This window comes from Coregonus clupeaformis, chromosome 14 (genome assembly GCF_020615455.1).
Source record: "Coregonus clupeaformis isolate EN_2021a chromosome 14, ASM2061545v1, whole genome shotgun sequence".
In the NCBI taxonomy this organism is placed as follows: Eukaryota; Metazoa; Chordata; class Actinopteri; order Salmoniformes; family Salmonidae; genus Coregonus; species Coregonus clupeaformis.
This window is the reverse complement of record NC_059205.1, coordinates 28,605,659-28,628,862: the sequence shown is the minus strand read 5'-3', so window position 1 is coordinate 28,628,862 and position 23,204 is coordinate 28,605,659. Positions and strand designations below refer to the sequence as shown.

Sequence of the window (23,204 nt, the reverse complement as noted above, 5' to 3'; positions counted from 1 at the left end):
GCAAAACCGACTAAACACCTTTTAGCCTAACCTCAAATCTCTTAGTGTAAGAATATAACCCAAAATAACAGTCACCCCTATTAAGTTTTCAGACAGATTGTCTTAGACAGTCTAGTGTACATCTTATTGTACAATTCAATTCTCTTCCCAACACTGCAATAACAGTATCTTCTAATATTAGTATGTCTATTTTGATTAACTGTTTTACTACCTCAAATCTCTATCCTAATTCGTTATCAATTAGTGATATGTTTAACCTCTTTAGGCTGAACCCAGATAAGTTTTTCCCCTATTCACTATCACTTCTAATGGTCGGTTGTTTTTACTTCAATTGTTGGCTATTTTCTCTTCTTCTCTAATCGATGCTATCAGCTGATACCCCCCTTCTGGATATTCTAGGCACTCTAGAATATTTAGTGTTCACCTGGAGAACAGGTGATCTTGAATTGCCCCTGTATCTTCCTTAAAAATGTTCTCTTGTTTCCTCCTGACTTGTTGCTGTGGATAAGGAACATCTGGTACCCCCCTTTGGCTGGTACAATTGCATTTGATATTGTTCAGTTGAAGCTGTGACAGTGATTGTTGATTTGGTTCACTCTGATTCTTCATACTTTTCTTCTTCTCCACCACCAGTTATAAGTTGTATTTGATTGAGTTTTCTTCGTCCAGTTCTTCTCGTTGTGGACCTATCAGTATTCTTCAACAGGTTATCTTCTAAGTTCTGTTCTTGAAATATCATCTTCCATCATCTTCTTACTTCTCTTCTGTGCCAGTCCTTGTAGGACAAACTCCTCTTGAAAATAAAGCACCTTTAATCTCCAAATCTTCATCGCTTTCTTCATCTTCAACTTCCATCAGAGATCAAATCTCTAGTATCCATTTCTTCTTTCCTCTCTTGCCACTTCCCTCTGATCACAGAGTCATATCCACCATGCATAACCTCTTCATCATCACTCATCTTCTTTAACTTCCCCTTCTCCTTCACATTCCAGACATCTCCTATTGTTGGGATCCTTTTCTTCATCATCTTCTCTTCTCTTCATCTTCATCTTTCTGAACCTCCTTCTCTTCGTTTCCAGACATGTCGGTTCTTCTTACTTCTGGAGTTTTGAATTCATCTTCATCGTTGTTTCTGCTGGTACCCTATCTATTATTAATCTATATTTCTGATGCAATAATCACTCCTGGATGATTATTGTAAGCTGAGAATAAACCTCCCTAAGCTCTACTTTTTAAACCTATCTTATCGCTGACATATTTTATCAATTTCTGTTTGAGAATGAAGGGCAACTTTTGTTTCACTTGCCGGATACCCTAGCAACACTTTAGTTAAAGGATTACCACTATGCACTATATCAACCCGTGTAATGACTTTCATAGTCCTGATATCTTTTTCCCCATTGTAACAACATTTTATATTCCTTTATTGTGAACTATCTTATTTTAAATTATATAGCCTATGTAGGCTTCCCCCCTGTAATTCTTAATATAACCTAAACAACTCCAAATAAATCCAAATAAGTCAATTAAAAAATCATGAATAATTAAAACCAATTTTTATTCCTATCTCCTATGTCCCCAATTTATCCATTAGTGTTGACTATATTACCACAACCCATCAAATGCAAGTAAATTAGTCAACTTCAAAGCAATCCCAAAAACAAAGCCTCTAACCCTTCAATAAATGATACACAGAACATCCAAAATGCAATTTTTAATGAAATAGTATTTGCCAAGCCTATGCAAAATCGTCATAAACTCACATATCTTGTAACAGTAACCTGTTTGATGATTTGATCCCTCCACCGCGTCACGTGATCACTTCCTGTATCTCCTCACTCCCCCTCTCTCCTGTCTCTCATGACAAGGGACAAAGACACAGAAACAGCTTTTAATAGTTAATGCCATCACTGAGTGTTCCACCATTCAATATTCGTTCGTTCTACATTCACTCTAAAACTTTAACTCAGGACTAATTATAGATCGCCCAAAAACATTTTGATTTTAATCCGTCATTTAATTATTTAATTCACTCTATTATAATCCGCCACCATATATTTAATTTATAAATTCAATAGGTCCCAAAACAAGTTTCATCTTAACCCACCGCCGTGTAAACTTCTAAGATTCGTGTTAAAATCTCTTTATGCGTATTTGTTCCGTCGTCTGTGTTCCTCTGTCTCCCCCTGCAGTTTAACCAATGTGTTGTTTTACAGAATCCCACGCATGCGCAAATATCATTTTAACCTCATGCTTGAGTTGCAGCATCCCATCGTGATGCCGTCTAGTGCCGTAAAACAAAACGTTCCCTAATCTCATGCCATAAACTCCAACTCCCCCGTTCTGTAGTGTAATGTCGCAAAATTAAACACATGCCCAAATATCATTCCTCACTACACTTTCACCGTGAAAGGAAGATTCTCTACTCTCTCTCTCCAAACAGAATACCAGTCCAGCTGTAATTCCCCATTTCCCCCTTATAGTCAAACAACATTTAACAGCGCTCACAAAACATATAACCTGACTTACAAACACATAAACAAGTTTAAGAGACTTTCACCCGTCGTAACGGAATCTCTAAGGGATACGTTAACATGTAGCACACAACACAATTAGCCTGTAGCATTAGCATTTAGCTTAGCCTAAGGTACACTATAGCATGATTCACACTTTAGCCTTACAACGATTAGCCTTAGCAACGAGGCACCACGTGACCTGAAACAATCAAGCATTAGCCACGAGGCACCACGTGGCCAAAACAATCCAGCCTTAGCCTCTAGCTAACTGCGGCCTAATACACAATCCCACATCCTGCGCTTCCCTTAACATATAACCATAACCATATCCTTGCACATAGTTACCAATGAAATATAACTTAATCATTTTCCCTCTACTAAATCCTCATTGTCTATATTTACCAATGAAATATAACTCCATCATTGTCCAACGTTACCAATGAAATAACCCCATCATTGTCTATAGTTACCAATGCAATATAACTCCATCATTGTCCAACGTTACCAATGAAATAACCCCATCATTGTCTATAGTTACCAATGCAATATAACTCTCTACCGTTCCGTTTGCTCTAAATTTGTCATTGCCCATAGTTACCAATGAAATATAAATGTATGCTCTAAATCCTCATTGCCATCCGTTACCAATGAAATATAAACTTATCACTCTAAATTATCATTGTCTATAGTTACCAATGAAATAACATTTTAGCAGACTCCAGTCGACCAGCAACAACGCCACCCGAAACACGGTCGATCGGGTACACTCCTCCAATGTACATAAGCAGTAACAAAACCAACAACTTAGCTGTATCTAGTCGGGTCATGACTCCAGACCAAAGTCAGCCTGAGTTAGCCTGGCGACTCCAAATGCAGCAAAGAAGGATTGCATCATCCCTCCTGGTAAGCTCGCCATTATGTAGTATATGATGAATGGTGGCAATTATTGCTGTCAACAAAAGGAGTCTGCTCATACTGAACATTGATCATAAGGTTTATTCAGACCACAAGCTTCAGCATGAGTTTACAGACACGCGTGGTCCGGAGAGCAGTGGCGTCCAATTCTAATGTCTGCTCTGTCCTATCTTCTTCGTTCACCCCTATTTATAACCAATGCAACAAGATGGGCTCCCTCTTCTGGCCAGTTTACAATACACTTCCTGTCTATTATATGTTACATTATACTAACCATTGTCTTGTGATACTAACATAACCAACATTCCATTTCGTCATGAAAAACATTTAACAAAGGCATAATCTTCAGATACGACACCATGCAATCTCCATAGACAAACATTGGCATTAGAATGGCCCGTACTGACAAGCTCAGTGACTTTCAACGTGGCACCATCATAGGATGCCACCTTTCCAACAAGTCAGTTCAGAGCTGCCCCGGTCAACTGTAAGTAATGTTATTGTGAAGTGGAAACCTCTAAGAGCAACAACTGCCTCTGGAAATAATGTCAGCACAATAACTGTTCGTCGGGAGCTTCATGAAATAGTTTTACATGGTCAAGCAGCCGCACAAAAGCCTAAGATCACTATGCTCAATGCCAAGCGTCGGCAGGAGTGGTGTAAAGCTAGCTGCCATTGGACTCTGGAGCAGTGGAAACACGTTCTCTGGAGTGATGAATCACGCTTCACCATCTGGCATTCCGACGAACAAATCTGGGTTTGGTGGATGCCAGGAGAACGCTACCTGCCCGAACGCATACTGTCAACTGTAAAGTTTGGTGGAGGAGGAATAATGGTCTTGGGCTGTTTTCATGGTTTGGGCTAGTCCCCTTAGTTCCAGTGAAGGGAAATCTTAACGCTACAGCATACAATGACATTCTAGACGATTCTGTGCTTCCAACTTTGTGGCAACAGTTTGGGGAAGGCCCTTTCCTTTTTCAGCATGACAATGCCCCGTGCACAAAGCGAGGTCCATACAGAAATGATTTGTCGAGATTGGTGTGGAAGAACTTGACTGGCCTGTACAGAGCCCTGACCTCAACCCCATCGAACGGATGAATTGGAACGCCGACTACGAGCCAGGCCTAATCGCCCAACATCCGTGCCTGACCTCACTAATGCTCTTGTGGCTGAATGGAAGCAAGTCCCCGCAGCAATATTCCAGCATCTAGTGGAAAGCCTTCCCAGAAGAGTGGAGGCTGTTATAGCCACAAAGGGGGGGACCAATTCCATATTAATGCCCATGATTTTGGAATGAGATGTTTGACAAGCAGGTGTCCACATGATTTTGGTCCATGTAGTGTACCTCACTCATACTATCAGAGAACCGGGGTTACTGTCGTAATCTAAAGTTTTCAATGGTTTCTGACAGTGCCAGCTTTAGTTGGAGGAGGATGGATGCAAATTATTTTAGCTAGCTAACGTTAGAATGTACCTGATTTGATGTAGCCATGTTAGTATAGATGGCTAGCTATGTTTCTAACATTTCTATACTTAAATGTAGGGGTCAAGGCCAATGGACAGCTTTGTAAAGGATACACTGAATGAGTGAATGGCCTCTTTGATTTCAAAGTTTGATGGTAAAACTGAGAAATTCCTTTTTGAGTGAGGGGACATAGCTTTGGGGGGGAGGGGGGACATACAGATTTTAATTGACCCTGTGAAAACAGCATCTATGTCTTCCACATTGTCATCGATAATCAATAGTACAACCTTAATGGAAACTTGAAAGACCAGATCCTCTTAGAACCATACAGCCACTTTGGGCCTTCATTTGACCATACTTGCTTTATTGGTCATTTACACAGATATTCTGTCAGAGTGACCAACCTGACACACAACACGCATCACAGGCTGGAAGCAGCTCATGGGCAAAGTGCCTTGCTCAAGGGCACAACAGCTGTACGTAGTATACAGAGATATTGTAGCTGGTAACCCTTTGGCTGCGAGATCCCTCCCTAAAGATTTCCCCGCAGGCAGCTAGGGGTTCGAACCGATAACCTGCCGGTAATCGGCTTGCCTTTCTAACCTCTAAGCTACTGCCGCCCCTATTCATTTTGCTCTTTCCTCACTCCCTTGCCTTTGTTCAACCATTTGACCTATCTTATCAACCTTTCCCTCCTCAAAGTATGTAATTAGAAATGTACGTGACACTATCCCTTAAAATCTCCCCCCTAGCGGTTAAGCCTAGTGGGTAAGAGTGTTGGGCCAGTAACCGAAAGGTAGCTGATTCAAATCCCAGAGCCAGCAAGGTGGAAAAATCTGCCGTTCTGCCCTTGAGCAAGGCAGTTAACCCCCAACAACAACTGCTCCCCTGGCACCAAAGACATGGATGTCGATTAAGGCAGCTCCCCCGCACCTCTCTGATTCAGAAGACACATTTCAGTTGAATGCATTCAGTTGTGCAGCTAACTAGGTACCCCCTTTCTCTTTTGCAGTGGAGAAGATAGACCAGGAAACACTCTTGCTTTTGGTCGATTTGACTATAGACTGAAGTTAAAGAAGAACGTGAAAGACTTACACGCAGTGACTATTCTGTAAAGGCCACCTTTTTTATACACGAGGGGAGGTCCTCGGGACACACGTGAATACATAGGACTGTGGACACATCAAGCGACACACCAAGCTTGAGCAGTAGCCTGGTCTTGCCAGGTACATGTTGAAAGATTTGTTTTGAAAACGGATTGTGAGAGGGCAGCCCAGATGACCGAGTGGCTGAAGAACAACATCTGGCTGGCAAACCAAGTTGTGGAGTACATGAAATAGACCACTATCCAGAGGGCTCAGAGGACCAGACAGAATGGGGCCAAGACAGTCGAGATAGTCCCAGAGTATCCGCTTCTGCTGGTGGGTTAAATTGTTTACAAAAACATTAGAACATTAGAATTTGATTCTGTTTGCTGTGATTAACTAGCCTGGCTGACGCGACCCACGTGACTCAGCGCAAGGAGAGCTGTGACCACACTGGTCTGGAAAGGAGGCTGTTTATTAATGCAATATCAGCTCATTAATTGTGTGACAGGGTTTGATTGGTTCTCTCAAATGTTTATTTTTCCTCGGGTTGAGATCTCTCATTGTTTGGATTAGAAAATCCAACCATTGTAATAGAAGGGGGCGGCTCTCTGGGGCTGCGTGTGGCTGGGCGTGTGGGTGTTTGAGTGAGAAAGGCACAGAGGAGAGCCAACCAGTAAAAGCACAGCCCCATTATTGACGCATTGTGCCAACAACATCAAAGATGACTGAGGTCAGGAGGACATAGAGATTTAGGTGTTTGCCAGACTAATGGTTAACTGCAATGGAAAAGTAATTGTTTGTCTGCTTTACTACAGATTGCTCAGGACTTCTCCATTTTAACCCGGACTGCTCGGGGAAACTCACTGAGAACTGGATCACGGTCTTCAAGGACATAAAACTTTGCTTCGCTAGTCGAGAGAAGCAGGACCAAGATCTTCTCTTTGAAGTGCAGGTATAGTTTGAAATGACCCTGCTGGTGGTGCCTCAGATGCTCATTCATTTTTAGCCTGAAACAATCAAGTTATTCATTAAACATTCTTCTCTTCAGATACACAAGGTGACATCGCTTTAAGACTTCTGATGAAGCTATGAGCATCAGCCCTGAATTAATGGAAGATGTAGGCATCAAACAGGGATTGGGTGTTTATATTGGTGTGTAAATGGCTATTTAGTATAAAACATCAATTGTGTGTGATGGCATTGTCAGTGTGCCTCCATGCTTTGCACAAGTCCTCATATTCTAATATTTCTATCTAACAGGTTGGGACCAACATGTTTGAGTACCTGCGCCAGGTGGAGGTGACCAGAACCTACCCATTTACAGTACCAGTCAAAGGTTTGGACACACCTACTCATTCAAGGGTTTTTCTTTATTTTTTTTACTATTTTTTACATTATAGAATAATAGTGAAGACATCAAAACTATGAAATAACACTTATGGAATCATGTAGTAACCAAAAAAGTGTTAAACAAATCAAAATATATTTTATATTTATGATTCTTCAAATAGCCACCCTTTGCCTTGATGACAGCTTTGAACACTCTTGGCATTCTCTCAACCAGCATCACCTGGAATGCTTTTCCAACAGTCTTGAAGGAGTTCCCCCATATACTGAGCACTTGTTGGCTGCTTTTCCTTCACTCTGCGGTCCGACTCATCCCAAACCATCTCAATTGGTTTGAGGTCGGGGGATTGTGGAGGCCAGGTCATCTGATGCAGCACTCCATCACTCTCCTTCTTGGTAAAATAACCCTTACACAGCCTGGAGGTGGGGCGGCAGGTAGCTTAGTGGTTAAGAGCGTTGTGCCAGTAACCGAAAGGTCGCTGGTTCTAATCCCTAAGCCGACTAGGTGAAAAATCTGTCGATGTGCCCTTGAGCAAGGCACTTAACCCTAATTGCTCCTGTAAGTCGCTCTGGATAAGAGCGTCTGCTAAATGACTATAAATGTAAATGTAAAAATTGTCCTGTTGAAAAACAAATGATAGTCCCACTAAGCCCAAACCAGATGGGATGGCGTATCGCTGCAGAATGCTCTGGTAGCCATGCTGGTTAAGTGTGCCTTGAATTCTAAATATATCACAGACAGTGTCACCAGCAAAGCACCCCCACACCATAACACCTCCTCCTCCATGCTTTACGGTGGGAAACTACACATGCAGAGGTCATCCATTCACCCACACCGCGTCTCACAAAGACACGGCGGTTGGAACCCAAAATCTCCAATTTGGACTCCAGTCCAAAGGACACATTTCCACCGGTCTAATGTCCATTGCTCATGTTTCTTGGCCCAAGCAGGTATCTTCTTATTATTGGTGTCCTTTAGTAGTGGTTTCTTTGCAGCAATTTGACCAAGAAGGCCTGATTCACACAGTCCCCTCTGAACAGTTGATGTTGAGATGTGTCTCTGACTTGAACTCTGTGAAGCATTTATTTGGGCTGCAATTTCTGAGGCTGGTAACTCTAATGAACTTATCCTCTGCAGCAGAGGTAACTCTGGGTCTTCCATTCCTGTGGCAGTCCTCATGAGAGCTAGTTTCATCATAGCACTTGATGGTTTTTACGACTGCACTTGAAGAAACGTTCAGAGTTCTTGACATTTTCCGTATTGACTGACCTTCATGTCTTAAAGTAGTGATGGACTGTCGTATCCCTTTGAACTGTTCTTGTCTCATTTGAGCTGTTCTTGTCATAATATGGAAAAATAAAGTGTATCTTGGCTCTTGGGGACTGCTCACAGGTGTTTACAGTCATTAGTGGACAGGCTTTGGAGCAAGGTACATTTCTTGGGGCACTGGATGTGTGCTTCAAGTCCTATTATGTGTTTGATCAACTTTCCTACAGACCACAGTGTATCAGCTGCCAAGAACAGTAAGACTGTTGCGAGCATGTATTTTTTTCCACTGAACAATACTGGATAACTATCTCCCATTCTTCTCTGCAGATCCTTTCAGGTTGGATGGGGAGCGATGCTGCACAGCTATTTTCAGGTCTCTCCAGAGATGTTCGATTGGGTTCAAGTCCGGGCTCTGGCTGGGCCACTCAAGGACATTCAGAGACTTGTCCCGAAGCCACTCCTGCATTGTCTAGGCTGTGTGCTTAGGGTCGTTGTCCTGTTGGAAGGTGAACCTTCGCCCCAGTCTGAGGTCCTGAGCGCTCTGGAGCAGTTTTTCATTAAGGATCTCTCTGTACTTTGCTCCGTTCATCTTTCCCTCGATCCTGACTAGTGTCCCAGTCCCTGCCGCTGAAAGACATCCCCACAGCATGATGCTGCCACCACCATGCTTCACCGTAGGGATGGTGCCAGGTTTCCTCCAGACGTGACGCTTGGCATTCAGGCCAAAAAGTTCAATCTTGGTTTCATCAGACCAGAGAATCTTGTTTCTCATGGTCTGAGAGTCCTTTGGGTGCCTTTTGGCAATCTCCAAGCATGCTGTCATGTACCTTTTACTGAGGAGTGGCTTCCATCGTGGCAATTCGACCTCATGGCTTGGTGTTTGCTCTGACATGCACTGTCAACTGTGGGACAAAATATAGACAGGTTTGTGCCTTTCCAAATCATGTCCAAATGATGGAATTTACCACAGGTGGACTCCAATCAAGTTGTAGAAACATCTCAAGGATGATCAATGGAAACAGGATGTACCTGAGCTAAAATGTGCAGTTTTGTCACACAATGCCACACGTTTTGATGGAGCATGCCATTGGCATGCTGACTGCAGGAATGTCCACCAGAGCTGTTGCCAGACAATTGAATGTTCATTTCTCTACCATAAGCTATCTCCAACATCATTTTAGAGAATTTGGCAGTACTTCCAACTGGTCAAGGTGAGGAGGAGGATTATTTAAGATACTGTTTGAAGATGTAGGGTTTCAAATGTTTTCGGAAGACGGGCAGGGACTCTGCTGTCCTAGCTTCAGGGGGAAGCTGGTTCCACCATTGGGTGCCAGGACAGAGAAGAGCTTGGACTGGGCTAAGCTGAGCTGGAGCTGCCCTCCCGTAGTGGTGGGAGGGCCAAGAGACCTGAGGTGGCAGAACAGAGTGCTCGGGTTGGGGTGTACGGTTTGAGCACAGCCTGAAGGTAGGGAGGGGCAGTTCCTCTTGCTAGTCCGTAGGTAAGCACCATGGTCTTGTAGTGGATGTGAGCTTCGACTGGAAGCCGGTGGAGTGTGCAGAGCAGCGGAGTGACATGAGAGAACTTGGGAAGGTTGAAAACCAGCTACAGCATTCTGGGTAAGTTGCAGGGGTTTGATGGCACAAGCGGGTAGCCCAGCCAACAGCGAGTTGCAGTAGTCCAGACGGGAGAGGACAAGTGCCTGGATTAGGACCTGCACCGCTTCCTGTGTGAGGTAGGGTCATACTCTATGGATGTTGTAGACCTTGAACCTGCAGGATCGGGCCACTGCTTTGATGTTTACAGAGAACAACAGGGTGTTGTCCAGGGTCACACAAGGTTCTTTGCACTCTGGGAGGGTGACACCGTGGAGTTGTCAACCGTGATGGAGAGGTATTTGAGCGGGCAGGCCTTCCCTGGGAGGAAGAGCAGTTCCGTAATGTTGAGGTTGAGGTGGTGGGCCGGCATCCAAGTTAAGATATCTGCCTGGCATGCAGAGATGCGTGTCGCCACATGGGTGTCAGAAGGGGGGAAGGACAAAAGAAGTTGAGTGTCATCCGCATAGCATTGATAGGAGAGACCATGTGAGGATATGACAGAACCGAGTGACTTGGTATATAGAGAAAAGAGGAGAGGGCCTAGAACCGTGCCCTGGGGGACACCAGTAGTGAGAGTATGTGGTGCAGACACAGATCCTCTCCACGTCACCTGGTAGGAGCGGCCTGCCAGGTAGAATGCAATCCAAGAGTGTGCAGCGCCTGAGACGCCCAGCCCTGAGAGGGTGGAGAGGAGGATCTGATGGTTCACGGTGTTGGATAGGTAGATGTAGGAGGATGAGAACAGAGGTGAGAGAGTCAGCTTTGGCAGTGCGGAGAGCCTCCGTGACACAGAGGAGCAGTCTCGGTTGAGTGATCCGTCGTGAAGCCTGACTGGTTAGGGTCAAGAAGATTGTTCAGAGGGAGATAACGAGAAAGTTGATCAGAGACAGCACGCTCAAGGGTTTGGAAAGAAAAGAAAGATGGGATACAGGTCTATAGTTTTTTTTTAACGTCAGATGAGTCAATTGTTGGTTTATTGAGGAGGGGAGCAACTCGGGCCATTTTGAAGACAGAGGGGATGTAGCCAGTGGTCAGGGATGAGTTGATGAGAGAAGTGAGGAATGGAAGAAGGTCTTCAGAGATAGTCTGGAGAAGGGAGGAGGGGATGGGGTCGAGCGGGCAGGTTGTCGGGCGGCCAGAACTCACTAGTCACAGGATGTCATCTGGAGAGAGAAAGAGGTCAAGGCATAGGGTAGTTCTGTGTAAATGAGACCAGTGGACTCAATAGGCTGAGTGAATGAGTAGCGGATGTCGCTTTTCTACCTTTTTTCAAAGTGATTGACAAAGTAATCCGCAGAGAGGGAGGAGGAAGGGGGTGGAGGATTAAGGAGGGAGGAGAAGGTGGAATGATTAAAGAATGATAGGTCCTACGGAAGTTTAGTTTTCCTCCATTTTCGCTCAGCTGCCCACAACCCTGTTCTGTAAGCTCGCAATGAGTCACTCAGCCACGGAGCAGGAGGGGAGGGCCGGGAGGAAAGGGGACAGTGCGAGTCATAGGATGCGGAAAGGGAGGAGATTAGGGTCAAAGAGGCAGAATCAGGAGACAGGAGGGAGAAGGATTTAGCAAAAGGGAGAGATGATAGGATAGAAAAGGAGAGAGTAGTGGGAGAGTGAAGGTGCTACGACGCATGGCCGTCTGGGTAGGGGCTGAGTGGTTAGGGTTGGAGGAAAGGGAGACAGAAAAGGAAACAAAGTAGTGATCAGAGACCTGGAGGGGGGTTGCAGTGAGATTAGTAGGTGAGCAGCATCTAGTAAAGATGAGGTCAAGGGTATTCCCTGCCTTGTGAGTTGGAGGGGATTGGGAAAGGGTGAGGTCAAAAGAGGCAAGGAGGGAAAAGAGAGTTTGAAAGAAATGAATCGAAGGCAGACATCGGAGGTTGAAGTCACCAAGTACAAAGAGCGGTGAGCCATCGTCAGAAAATGAGCTTATCAAGGTGTCATGCTCATTGAGGAACTCTCCAAGGGCACCTGGTTGGCGATAGATGACAATAATGTTAAGCTTGAGTGGACAAGTGACAGTGACAGCATGGAATTCAAATGAGGAGATGGACAGGTGAGAGAGGGAGAAAAGAGAAACTCTCCACTTAGGAGAAATTAGTAGACCTGTGCCACCACCGCGACGACCAGATGGTCTCGGACTATGAAAGAATACATAGTCAGCTGAAGAAAGCGCAGCTGGAGTAGGGGATGGGGTCGAGCGGCAGGTTGTCGGGCGGCCAGAACTCACTTGTCACAGGATGTCATCTGGAGAGAGAGGGGAGAAAGAGGTCAAGGCATAGGGTAGTTCTGTGTAAATGAGACCAGTGGACTCAATAGGCAGTGGACTCTATGGGGTGATCCTTGTCTCCGTCAGTGCCAAAAAGTCAAGGGACTGAGGGGCAGCATAGGCTAAGATGAACTCGCCGTTCTTGACTGTAGATCGGCATTTCCAAACGCTGCCCGAGACCTGGAATTCCACATGGGTTTTGACGCAGGGTACACTCAATTAGAAGGGTTGCAGCCAAGGGGTGGGGAGGATCTGTAAAGCCTACAGGGAGAGGTCTGAACAGGTATAGAAAACACACGACAGCGTGTTCCAGTTCCTGCCAATATCCAGTAACTTCCCACAGCCATTGAAGAGGAGTTTGACAACATTCCACAGGCCAACAGCCTGATCAACTCTATGCGAAGAAGATGTGTCGCGCTGCAGACCGGATACTGACTGGTATTCTAATCCACGCCCCTACCTTATTTTTCAAGGCACAGTATCTGTGACCAACAGATGCATATCTGTATTCCCCAGTCATGTGAAATCCATAGATTAGGGTCTAATGAATTAATTTCAATTTACTTCTTTCCTTATATGAACTGTAACTCAGTAAAATCTTTGAAATTGTTGCATGTTGCGTTTATATTGTTCAGTGTAGTTATTCCTTGTCTCTTTGTGTTAGGCAAGCTGAGCAGTCAGTGTGGAACAAACCAATAGTTCCATCTGATTGATCATGCATGTGAACTACAGTATAGGGAAAATACATGATGCTGTGGATTTCTTTTTCAAGCTGTTCAGAGAGAGATGATCACTACCGGTAAACCACTTAGGTTATGGCGACAACAGTGTCTTATCATGGATCAAGCAAGACATTTTTTATTCTAGCAGGTCCATAAGCTGCCATCTGCAAAGTCCAGCCCAAGATAAATTAATATGCCGTCTCTCCCCACTGTCACTAATGCTATGTAAATCCCTGCAGACAGGAACATCTGTCCCATAAATATATCATTATCTCACAGACCCACCATGCTTGCCCACACACACGTCCTCCGGTCCTGTCCTATCACTGGCAGACAATACTCAGTCATTAGACAATATTCAATCTGAGAGTAGAGCATTTGCAGGGTATTAGCAATATTATTATGGCAGGATAATTTGCGTCACATTCACCGTCTGTTTCTCAGATGATCACCTGCCCTCAGTGAACACCTTTAGCTCAATTAACTGGTAGATCAAAGCGCTTCAGATTCAACACTGTGATTGTCTTTTAAACAGACCGGAACACATTAATGGACTAAATAGAAATAGCTGGATTCAACGATGAGGATCCAGGCAGGGGAATTCTATCCAAATTGGTTTCCTAGTATGCTTCTTGATGATGTGCATCCACAGCCTGTTGTCTGTTTTAAATAGAAGCACAAAGCATTGCCTTTTATAGTAGTCCCACTATTGTTGGCAGCATTGCAGTCAGGGAGGGGGTAAGGATGACACCTGGACAGAGAGAATAAAGGGCCCCAGCCACTCCAGAACATCTCTACCCAGAGTGTGTTACCCTCTGCAGTGTCATTCCTCCTGTGTCCCCTGTGTGTAGTCGTGCATCTCGGTCCTCACAATGGCGCCCAAGAAGAAGGAAGAGCCCAAAGAAGTACCCAAACCCAAGGCCCCAGAGCCTGAGCCAGTCAAGATCCCGGAGTTTAACCCCACAGAAGTCGTGGTACAGAAAACTAATCTTTTCATTTTGGTTTGCAGGAAGAAGGAAATAGGGAAAATATGATGAGCTTTGGATGTGGGTGTTAAACATATGACAATGTTTTTTAAAATTATTTGTTGTCTTCGAATGATTTGTTTATTAGGGATTTATTCAAGATTAAGAAGGTGTGTTAATCATGTATTTATTAAATGCTAAAATCGTAACTGGGCTATGATACGGCACATCATTTTTCTATCATATGGGTGAGGTTCCATTATTTTTGTGTTCATCAAATTGATAAGAAAAATGTAATACTCTTAATCTCAACATCAAGCCATCTATCTACTTGAGGGAAAAACTGACCTTTCAAGGAGATGGAAATAACAGTTTGGTCTTCCATTGATAGTCATCTGTCTTTTTCAAGAACATTAGAGACACCATGTGACGTGAACAGTGCAGTGCATGCAAATGGGAGTCCTACAGTTCAGCAGTTTGGACATGGTTTGATTAAAGGTCCAATGCAGCCGTTTTTAAGTCAATATCAAATAATTTCTGGGTAACAATTAAGTACCTTACTAACCACGTTTCCATGCGAATGGAATCCACAGTTTGTATGCGAATAAAGTCATACCATATATAAAAGCAAGTCACAACAGCTGTGATGGAAACAGATAGTTTCGGTACAATTCTGTAAATGCAGACAGATAATTTGTTCATATTGAAGTAAACTTGGAGTCACGCGATGATATAGTGTGTGGTCCTTCTACTATGATTCGGGAAACCATGCAGTTTTTTAGGCTACAGATTAAATAAATTAAGATGAACTTCACAGGGTGGTGAAAGTGCATGGTAATGAGCTTGATGCTCCTTTTCAACAAATAGCGAGGGTATTATTCTGGTGACATGATGATTGATGCTTGACTGCCGTTTGACAAATAAACATATTCTCGTTCTTATCCATAATAACCTTATCATGTAGACCACCCTACCCGCTCAGCCTATATCTGTGAACTGTTGGCTAAAGCGCATGTGCGAAGACCAGAGCAGGCAAATTCTTTCTTTTTTTTGTGACAAAACTATCGGTGGAGTTGAACATGTGATGGAAACACATTGAACTTTAGATTTGTATTCGGTACATGAAAACGTAAGCAATAAATAACATTGTGTGCATTACATCATCACGCACTGACTTTTATCCGCAACAAGTCAGTTTGGTGGAAACACATCACTGGTGGGAAAAGGCGCATATTTTGGAAAATTCGCATGAAGATCTGTCACTGGCCTCCCGAGTGGCGCAGTGGTCGAAGGCACTGCATCGCAGCGCTAGAGGCGTCACTACAGATCCAGGTTCAATCCCGGGCTGTGCCGCAGCCGGCCGTGACCGGGAGACCCATGAGGCGGTGCACAATCGGCCCAGCGTCGGCCGGATTAGGGGAGGGTTTAGCCGGCTGGGATGTCCTTGTCCCATTGCGACTCCAAGCTGTACATTGTTTCCTCCATTATCATAATTGTCACAATTTCACAGTATTATTCCAACCTCATATTGTCCTTTAAAGATAAGATAATAGCAGTAGCATGACGGATTTAAGAGCAACAATGATCATTAACATGACATGCAAATATCTACATGCATTTCAAGACCTTTACAGAGTATCTTCATACTATTATTTACCATTACAAGTCACATTATTTTGTACATAAGCAACAGTAGCTTGAACTTGATGGAGTTTAAAGTTGGTAGAATATTGGCTTCTACAAGACAAAGTTTGGATCTTGCTGACTCTGCTTCTTCTATATAGGTACATGTTTTCCATGGTTGAGGGAACAGCTGTATAATGTAGTGAGGTTAAAGCCACACAATGTGATTTTAATTATAGCCATGCATAGCAGACCACCCAAATAGGAATGCCTTATTTGTGCATAAAAATAAGAAAAAAGTGCAAAGATAAATACATATATTTCTAACCAAGGCCATGTATTTTAAAACATGCTAAAGTTAGGGGTTTGAAAATATTGTTGCACAAATCCAACATACACAATAGGAAAACCGTCAAGAGAGGTTACGATTGTGAACATGTGTAAGAGGAACGTTCCTTTCCTATCCTCATTACATGAAGGATTTCAAATGAATATAAATAGGATTTTAATACAATTTTAGGTTAGACCTTTGACGTTTTTCAGATAACCTGAAAGGTTGGTGAAGCACAATTACATTTTCATGTCCTTCTCCTCCTATTCTCCTCCATTTCCCGTTCACTTTACATTTAGGTTCGTACAGAGTAACTTAAGTGACTTAACCCTGACCTCCTTCATCAGCAGTAAAATGCTGACCCTATTAATACTGCACTTCTTCTCTGTGCTGGTGAAGTGTCATTTAATAATTTACATGACACGTGTAACCTCCATCCTACACATCATCTTGTGTTAGGACAACAGAGACGGTGTCAAACGTAGACAGTAAAAGCAGTCGGTCAAATACATGTGCCAGTCAGCAGGAGGCATGTGTGAGAAGGATGTGCCTGATTGGTCAGCCATCAATCGACACTAACCAAGCCCTGGCTTTAGATGCCTGGAATAAGTAGAGTGTAACTGGAGCCTGATGAATCTCTATAGTGTTTGGACACCTGATAGTGTGGGCAGCATAATAGGGTGTGTGGGTGGGATACTACTACCATCAAGGCCAAAGAGTCATGCCTTATGTATTTGACTTCAGTTTTATAAAGTCATTTTCACTGTTGCTCACAACATGCAGTTAACTATGTTGTTGGCCATTTTAAGTTACTACTTTATGTCCACGTCCTGAACCAAATTGTTTATTTTGTTTTTCCTTTCAGCTTGAATTCACTCCTGAGCAGATTGAGGGTAAGATTGAGATTGTAGTTACAGTTGTGACTTGGAATGGTACACTTATTATAACAGAGGTTGTTTTGGGGTTGCATTTTAGTATTTTAGTATTTTCGAACATGAGAATACCAAGAAGTGCCTTATACAGTTGAGATGACTAATTGGAGACTGTTGGCATTTGATAGGCTGAGAGTTTGTTCTCTAGTCATTAGCAAATTCAATTGATGGTTTGTGGAAGTGTTCTGAGTGCAACAATATCAACTTACATCAATTTACAATGTTGTGTGACCGATGACAACAATGATAACATTTATCCATCGACAGTATTGTTTTTAAGTGGTCAGATGTACATGAAAGTGCAAGAAATACAGTGGCTTGCAAAAGTATTCACCCCCTTTGGCATTTTTTCCTATTTTGTTGACTCACAACCTGGAATTAAAATAAATTGTTTGGGGGTTTGTATCATTTGATTTACACAACATGCCTACCACTTTGAAGATGCAAAAATATGTTTTATTGAAACAAACAAGAAAACTTGAGCATGCATAACTATTCACCCCCCCAAAGTCAATACTATAAGCTTGGCACATCTAGCCACTGGGATTTTTGCCCATTCTTCAAGGCAAAACTGCTCCAGCTCCTTCAAGTTGGATGGGTTCCGCTGGTGTACAGCAAACTTTAAGTCATACCACAGATTCTCAATTGGATTGAGGTCTGGGCTTTGACTAGGCCATTCCAAGACATTTAAATGTTTCCCCTTAAACCACTCAAGTGTTGCTTTAGCAGCATGCTTAGGTTCATTGTCCTGCTGGAAGGTGAACATCCGTCCCAGTCTGAAATCTCTGGAAGACTGAAAGAGGTTTCCCTCAAGCATTTCCCTGAATTTAGCGCCATCCATCATTCCTTCAATCTGACCAGTTTCCCAGTCCCTGCCGATGAAAAACATCCCCACAGCATGATGCTGCCACCACCATGCTTCACTGTGGGGATGGTGTTCTCGGGGTGTTGAGAGGTGTTGGGTTTGCGCCAGACATAGCGTTTTCCTTGATGGCCAAAAAGCTCAATTTTAGAATTTTAGTCCCATCTCACCAGAGTACCTTCTTCCATATGTTTGGAGAGTCTCCCACATGCCTTTTGGCGAACACCAAACGTGTTTGCTTATTTTTTTTCTTTAAGCGATGGCTTTTTTCTGCCCACTCTTCCGTAAAGCCCAGCTCTGTGGAGTGTACGGCTTTAAGTGGTCCTATGGACAGATACTCCAATCTCCGCTGTGGAGCTTTGCAGCTCCTTCAAGGTTATCTTTGGTCTCTTTGTTGCCTCTCTGATTAATGCCCTCCGTGCCTGGTCCGTGAGATTTGGTGGGCGGCCCTCTCTTGGCAGGTTTGTTGTGGTGCCATATTCTTTCCATGTTTTTATAATGGATTAAATGGTGCTCCGTGGGATGTTCAAAGTTTCTTATATTTTTTTTATAACCCAACCCTGATCTGTACTTCTCCACAACTTTGTCCCTGACCTGTTTGGAGAGCTCCTTGGTCTTCATGGTGCCGCTTGCTTGGTGTTGCCCCTTGCTTATTGGTGTTGCAGACTCTGGGGCCTTTCAGAACAGGTGTATATATACTGAGATCATGTGACAGATCATGTGACACTTAGATTGCACACAGGTGGACTTTATTTAACTAATTATGTGACTTCTGAAGGTAATTGGTTGCAACAGATCTTATTTAGGGGCTTCATAGCAAAGGGGGTGAATACATATGCACGCACCACTTTTCCGTTATTTATTTTTTAGAATTTTTTGAAACAAGTAATTTTTTTCATTTCACTTCACCAATTTGGACTATTTTGTGTATGTCCATTACATGAAATTCTAATAAAAAACAATTTAAATTATAGGTTGTAATGCAACAAAATAGGAAGAATGCCAAGGGGGATGAATACTTTTGCAAGGCACTGTAGGTCCTTGTAGCTCAGTTATAATAATAATAAGCCATTTAGCAGACGCTTTTATCCAAAGCGACTTACAGTCATGCGTGCATACATTTTTGTGTATGGGTGGTCCCGGGGATCGAACCCACTACCTTGGCGTTACAAGCGCCGTGCTCTACCAGTTGAGCTACAGAGGACCGCATGGTGCTTATAATGCCAGGGTATAGGGTTTGATTACCAGGACCACCCATATGTAAAATGTATGCACACATGACTGTAATTTGCTTTGGATAAAAGTGTCTGCTAAATGGCTTATATTACGTACAGAAAAAAGTTATCTATTGAAAGCAGGAGGCAATCACCCTTTGATTTCCTCACCATTTCAATAAGTGGTGGCACACTGTTAGCATACCACAGATTGTGGCATTTCCAGCCTCTCCTCAAAATGAGATCTGCATGCAGAGAGACCTGCCTGCTTTTAGGGCCCTGCCAGACACTCACTGCACTCAGAAAGCTAAGCTGAATAGAATTTAGACACACAATGACACCTTCGTGTTGCTCTCTCCACAGATTTCAAGGATGCTTTCCAGCTGTTCGACAGGACACCACTCAATGAGATGAAGATCACATATGGACAGTGTGGCGATGTGATCAGGGCACTGGGGCAGAACCCCACCAATGCTGAAATCATGTACGTCCTTGGAAAGCCCAAGGCTGAGGGTAAGTCTATGCAACATTCTATGATCAGTTAAAAAAAATATATTTTTCTAAAATAAAATAAAAGTTTGCTGATCAGTTTGCTTTCTTTGATGTTTCATCAATAAGCTTTTAACATTTAGCTATTATTACTTTTTATATTTGAAATCTAATAGAGGTAATCATATATTTAATATGTATTATTTTAATTCAATCTAAGTCAATGTTATACATTTCTATCCCCTGTATTGGTAGTAGTGTGGATGGTTTCAATGATATTTGATTTTGTTGTTTCATACACAGAGATGGCGACAAAGATGCTGGACTTCGACAGCTTCCTGCCAATCCACCAACACATCTGCAAAGCCAAGGACCGCGGCACATATGAGGACTTTGTTGAGGGTCTGAGGGTGTTCGACAAACTGGGCGACGGCACAGTCATGGGCGCTGAGCTCAGGCACGTCCTGGCTTCACTGGGTGAGTCCAAGGCCTCAGACATCTTTAACATACATCATACAATAATACAGACAAAAATAGTTTGACCTAGCCTGGTCCCATAATGTATGTGCTGTAACCAACTCTAGAAGAGTTGGCTACAGCACGTACATTATGGGACCAGGCTAAAGTAGGCTATAAAGGTTTTAGGGCAGACTCAATTTCAATGGTATTAGAAAAGGGAATTTAACAGTATTGGTTGTAGGTGAGAAAATGAAGGAGGATGAGGTTGAGCAGCTCATGACAAACCAGGAGGACGCCAACGGCTGTGTAAACTACGAAGGTAAGAAATTATACCCTCTTTTTGCTATAGTTGACTAAACATTCCAAAACATAGCTTTTAAATCGATCAAGATTTCTGTATGTAATTCCCTTGTCTATTTTTCCTCACAGCTTTTGTAAAACACGTCATGGCATCTTAAAAAGGCTGCCGAGACACCCGATAGTTGAAGACAGGTGATTGTTCATATGTTTATGTAAAGTCCACCCCATGTCCCTGATCCCATGTGCTCATTTCATGTGCTCATCCCTATGTGCCCAATTGGATTTCTATTCCATCACATGACAGGACCGACTAACTTCAACTAACTGTTCATTGTTTTCTATCGTTCCCCTTCTTGTTGACTCAAGTAACAAATGTTATTGTACATCCCCACTGTTCATTTGTGGATCAAAACTTGTAATTAAACAGAGTGATTCATTATTACAGTATTTTGCAATACTTTAATTCCGAATTTTACCTACCGTAACTGATTATTTTCCTTGCCATGTGACAGTATACTGTATTGCGGTCTAAGGTCAATGCTCCCTCATGTAGCCTACATCCAATAGAGGGTCTAACTAATATACTTTACCAAACAATCAGCTCACAGTGATAAATGAAAAGAAACTGCAAAAAAAATTACAGAAAAGGAACAGGCAAACTCCATACGGAGGTCCTTCATATTCTTACATCAAAAATGACAATTCTTCTTACTGCATCAAGTTAAGCTTTATGAACAATCTTCAGAAATATACAAAGGGAGTCTTTAGAGGTGGACTCAGTTTGACATCCATATTCTGTAATGTAATATATTTAATTCACACACAGTCAGAAGCCATTGTAGTCTCTCTATCACATACATTCACATTCCAGGCAGACACTATGTTTAATGAATCATGTGGCCACGAAGTGAAGTCTCTGTTCTTCCACTGTCTGGTCTGTCAAGACATCTTTGCATGCTTCACTTAAGTCAATTTCACTTGAAAGGAATGACTCCACTTAAGGTTCTAGCAAATGTCAGAGCTGATTAATTTTGTCGGTGTCCACACAGAACAAGGCCTCCTTTTTATGTCTTCATTCTTCTCTTCTTTGGTTTGTCAAACCACACAACCTATGGCACCTTAATAATGTCACTTGATTTTCCTGATTGCAGACACAAGAGGGCAGACATGTATCAAGTACTGAAAGAAAAATGACTATTAATATGTCAGAAAACTCTTATAAGACCAAATTAATATATTATCAGGATGGATAAGAGCTTAATTTCAAACATAAACGGTCCAAAATCAAGCTAGTTTATAAAAAGTAAAGAGTTTGTTTGAAATATTCCGATAGTGTATAGGCCTACATTATATTAATTGGCTTCTCACCTTCAACAAATAGATGGAGCTAGTGGTCTGAAAACCAGAGACCCATCAGCGGCTGTGTTTGGTTTGTTTAATTGATTGTTTTCAGCAGGAAAACACCCCATAATCACCTGGTATTACAAATCTGATTTAAGATGATTGGATAACTGTCCGATTACAGATCAGCAGGTCTACATCAGTCACCAGTATCCACATGATGTCCTTTATTGTTTTTCAATATTTCCATTTCAGTGTACATTGTAATTTACTTACCTTTAATGTGGATAAAATGTCTTGCCAATTTGATTATCTGACTTCTAGGAAGAGTAGAGTGAACAGCAGTCTCTCAACTCATTGTCCTAATGTACTATAGCACTTGGAACATAATGTTGTATTAGCCCCAGTCCCCATGGCTCAACCCCACGAAGACCCCCTGAATGCTGCTCTCTGTACTAACTGACATAGAGATTGAATGCTGCTCTCTGTACTAACTGACATTGAAATTGAATGCTGCTCTCTGTAATAACTGAGATTGAGATGCATTAAGCCTGAATGACTTTAAAGACAAACCTGCTCTGGATGTGACATCTGCTGTCAGTCGTTTCCTGGAGGTACATTGTGAACCAAATACTGCTATACAGTGCATTCGGAAAGTATTCAGACCCCTTGACCTTTTCCACATTTTGTTACGTTACAGCCTTATTCTAAAATGTATTAAATCGTTTTTTCTCCACATCAATCTACACACAATACCCCATAATGACAAAGGAAAAACAAGTTTTTTGAATTTTTTGCAAATGAAATACTATATTTATGTAAGTATTCAGACCCTTTACTCAGTACTTTATTGAATCACCTTTGGCAGCGATTACAGCCTCAAGTCTTCTTGGGTATAATGCTACAAGCTTGGCACACCTTTATTTGGAGAGTTTCTCCCATTCCGCTCTGCAGATCCTCTAAAGCTCTGTCAGGTTGGATGGGGTTGGACAACTATTTTCTGGTCTCTCTAGAGATGTTCGATTGGGTCCTGAGCGCTCTGGAGCAGGTTTCCATCAAGGATCGCTCTGTACTTTGCTCCGTTCATCTTTGCCTCGATCCTGACTAGTCTCCCAGGCCCTGCTGCTGAAAAACATCACCACAACATGATGCTGCCACCACCATGCTTTACCGTAGGGATGGTGCCAGGTTTCCTCCAGACATGACGCTTGGCATTCAGGCCAAAGAGTTCAATCTTGGTTTCATCAGACCAGAGAATCTTGTTTCTCATGGTCTGAGAGTCTTTAGGTGCCTTTTGGCAAACTCCAAGCAGGCTGTCATGTGCCTTTTACTGAGGAGTTGCTTCTGTCTGGCCACTCTACCATAAAGGCCTGATTGGTGGAGTACTGCAGAGATGGTTGGGCTTCTGGAAGGTTCTCCCATCCCCACAGAGAAACTCTAGAGCTCTGTAAGAGGGACCATTGGGTTCTTGGTCACCTCCCTGACCAAGGCCCTTCTCCCCTG

At 42.9% G+C, this 23,204-nt stretch overlaps 1 protein-coding gene across 1 annotated transcript; it reads left to right on the top strand.

The window, feature by feature from the left end:
- The first annotated feature begins 13,932 nt into the window (after positions 1-13,932).
- LOC121581054 (myosin light chain 1, cardiac muscle-like) lies at positions 13,933-20,804 on the top strand. The gene is made up of 6 exons (XM_041896414.2): positions 13,933-14,159; positions 16,970-16,997; positions 19,476-19,625; positions 19,905-20,078; positions 20,302-20,379; positions 20,490-20,804. Exons 1-6 carry the CDS (start codon positions 14,058-14,060, stop codon positions 20,516-20,518), a joined length of 561 nt encoding a protein of 186 aa, XP_041752348.1. The 5' UTR covers positions 13,933-14,057; the 3' UTR covers positions 20,519-20,804.
- Positions 20,805-23,204: the final 2,400 nt, after the last annotated feature.